The sequence below is a fragment of the Aegilops tauschii genome, chromosome 3, assembly GCF_002575655.3.
Source record: "Aegilops tauschii subsp. strangulata cultivar AL8/78 chromosome 3, Aet v6.0, whole genome shotgun sequence".
Classification (NCBI taxonomy): Eukaryota; Viridiplantae; Streptophyta; class Magnoliopsida; order Poales; family Poaceae; genus Aegilops; species Aegilops tauschii.
In genome coordinates this window covers 165850788-165853597 of record NC_053037.3, presented here as the reverse complement: position 1 = coordinate 165853597, position 2810 = coordinate 165850788, and the positions used below count along the sequence as shown (strand labels likewise).

Here is a 2810-nt window from a genome sequence, read left to right as displayed (position 1 = left end):
TTTATAAACTAAACTAAAGTATTTGTTAAAGTCAAACAAATCAAAGTCTTTGAAGCCATGGTTTTTTAAGAAAACCATGGTATTCTCCTAAAACTTCAAAACCGTACAAGGACAGGTGGACAATGCCAGCGCCCAGCGACATCCTCTCTTGCTGGGGTTAATAACCCACTTCTCCTGTTTACGGAGCGGCTCATTTCCTTCTAGATCAGACTGAGTTGGTTGGTTCGGCGAGGGAACCCCCGTCCAACCGCCGTATCTATGGCCGCCAACGGCCAGCCGGCGGCCGCGGCCGCCACCATCGACGACCTCCCTGAAATCCTGCTGCTCGATATCTTCCTCCGCCTTCCCTCCCTCTCGGACCTCGTCCGCGCCGCCTGCACCTGCCTGCCCTGGCGCAACCTGGTGACCAATCCCCCCCCCCCCCCCCCCCCCCCCCCCCCCCCCCCCCCTCTTCCGCCGTCAATTCATCGACCTCCACCCGGCGCCCCTCCTCGGCCTCTTCTTCGACACGCCGTTTCCACATGTCCCTCACAATGGCTTCCACTGCATCCCCGCCTTCGCCCCCGCCCGCCGGAATGATCCGGAGCTCGTGGCCGCCATCTTGAGCGGTGAATTTTTCCTCACCACCCTCCAGGCGCGCGATGGCCCGGAAGCTAACTGGATCGTCTACGACGCCCGTGGCGGCTACCTTCTCCTCAAGAAACTGGGCGAGCTATTGCTCGCGCTGCTAAACCCCTTGGCACGGTGGTGCGAACGGTTCTTTGATCTGAGTGACGCCCACATCTTCGACGACGACGACGACCGCGAAGGCGATGGTCAATTCCTTCACGCCGGCCTGATCTGCGATGACGAAAACCCCGAAAGCTTTCGCATCTTCTGTCTTGTTGCCCATGGAAAGTTCAGGTTGCGGGCTGCGGTCTTCTCCTCATTCTTGGGAATAGGCGGCGATTGGTTCCTCTCCCCATGGTTGGATGTCCCGCACCCCGACCCGGAAGGCGGCCAAGGTGATCTTTTGCCTGAGAGCGGCATGCGAGTGGGTAATTTCGTCTACTGGCCATATCGGAATCGTGCGTATGTGGTTGTCTTGGACCCCGACCCAAACAACCCGCGATTGTTTGTTGAGATGATCCCACCTCTCCTGAATCTGGATGGTTTTCCCAGCTCGATCCTTGGCCAAATTAACGGCGATAACATGTGCATTGCTTATTCAAATGGATTCAACATTGGTTTCATGCTGCGTCAAGAAGATGGCCTTGATGCTGGGGCATGGGCTAACATCAGGGTATTCGACCTGACTGATAAAGTTCAACGGAAGCTTGGGCACTTAACCAATGGGCTGGAAATTGCGGCAATGCGGGGTAGCATAGTGTACTTCACAACATCACAGATGTTCCATCCGCTCGAGTACACTTGTTGGTTCGCTTGTCTGTGCTTGGAGAGTCGCAGGCTGGAGTGGTTGTTTCCGAGGACGTATAATGGTCTCTTCCAACCATACCACCATTCATCGTGGAGTACTTTTCTGTTACCAGAGAATGAAAGATTTTATCCCTTCATATGAGGAATGATGACAACCAGAGAAGGATATTCTGTGAAAAGCATTGCCTTGTTCTCCTACTGAATCAAAACATCCAGCTACCATCCAGAACTGATCTCTTCTTTGGACCTGCATCACGCCGAAGGTCCTGACGAAGTTCCTTGATATTCAGGATTCAATGACAAGTCAATCCTGTATTTTGATCGTTTATGGTAATTGTTGTTGTCTTCTGTTACCAAACTTACCATTTACATTCGGGGTGAATTACTTCATCTGTTCCTTGACATTCAGGATTCTGTGACAAGTCAATCCAGTATTTTGATGGTTTATGGTAATTGTGTTGTCTTCTGGTACCAAACTTACCATTTACATTGTGGGTGAATTACTTATCTATTCCTTGGGTTCGCTACTGTCTCTTCTCGGTGTTGGGGCAAGGCATCAGGACCTTGGAGCCTCTTTTTGTTCTGTCTGCAAGATCAGTATTCTCAACCGGTTGTAGCCTGTTTACCAATTATGAAAAAAATCATCTGTGTTATTTTTGGCACATCTGTAGAAGTACCTACTATCTCTATGATATGTTGTTCTCAGAATGATGGTGTGTTCTATATGATTTGTTTGCATGAGTGATTTTTCTTTTGGAATGCTTTACTTAAGCAAGTTATTTCTTATGTATTTGCAGTGTTTCTTGCACTGTATTAATAGGTTGGCTAGTTATCTTGTTCTCTTTGTAAATTTACACATCTCTTCAGAAATTTGTGTCAAAAGCTGAAACAGGCAAACAAGGTTGTCAGTGTTAAGGCATGCATGTTAGCCATGTTACAGCAAAGTTCAGGGATAAATGACATGTACTTATAATTTTGGATGGAGTATAACATAGGGCTCATATATGATTATTTTCTCTTACTTAATATTCACTAGATAAATTCCTGATGAGATATGCTCAATTGCTCGATTGGTCAATCTGATTTCCTTTTTTTGTATACATGTCCGGCAAATACACAGTGGTATTAGATAAGATTGTTCTCTTACAGTTATCCCAGCCTGAAAACTTCTATACTAACCAGCATTGTGGTGGAATCCTGTCGAGTTTATTCAACTACCATCATGGTCGAATATGAACTATGTGATTAGTAATATGCTCAAGGCATCAAACTGGCACCCTGAACACTTGTTATTTGTGTAGCTGCCATTGTTGGTCTTTGTAGGCATCCTTTTGAAAGATCTGTTCAGTCATCATAAGTCAAGGTGATGTCATGACAAGTTATGGGAACTGACT

At 47.3% G+C, this 2810-nt stretch overlaps 1 protein-coding gene across 1 annotated transcript; it reads left to right on the top strand.

Annotated features, from left to right (window-relative positions):
- The first annotated feature begins 258 nt into the window (after window positions 1-258).
- On the top strand, window positions 259-2182 carry LOC109749874 (uncharacterized). The gene is made up of 2 exons (XM_073511696.1): window positions 259-402; window positions 449-2182. Exons 1-2 carry the CDS (start codon window positions 259-261, stop codon window positions 1556-1558), a joined length of 1254 nt encoding a protein of 417 aa, XP_073367797.1. The 3' UTR covers window positions 1559-2182.
- Window positions 2183-2810: the final 628 nt, after the last annotated feature.

Excerpts from the sequence above, each read along its gene's own strand:
- LOC109749874 (XM_073511696.1), top strand. The coding sequence starts at position 259 with ATGGCCGCCAACGGCCAGCCGGCGGCCGCGGCCGCCACCATCGACGAC. Across the intron at positions 403-448 it reads GCCTGCCCTGGCGCAACCTG|CTCTTCCGCCGTCAATTCAT; the intron begins GTGACCAATCCC and ends CCCCCCCCCCCC.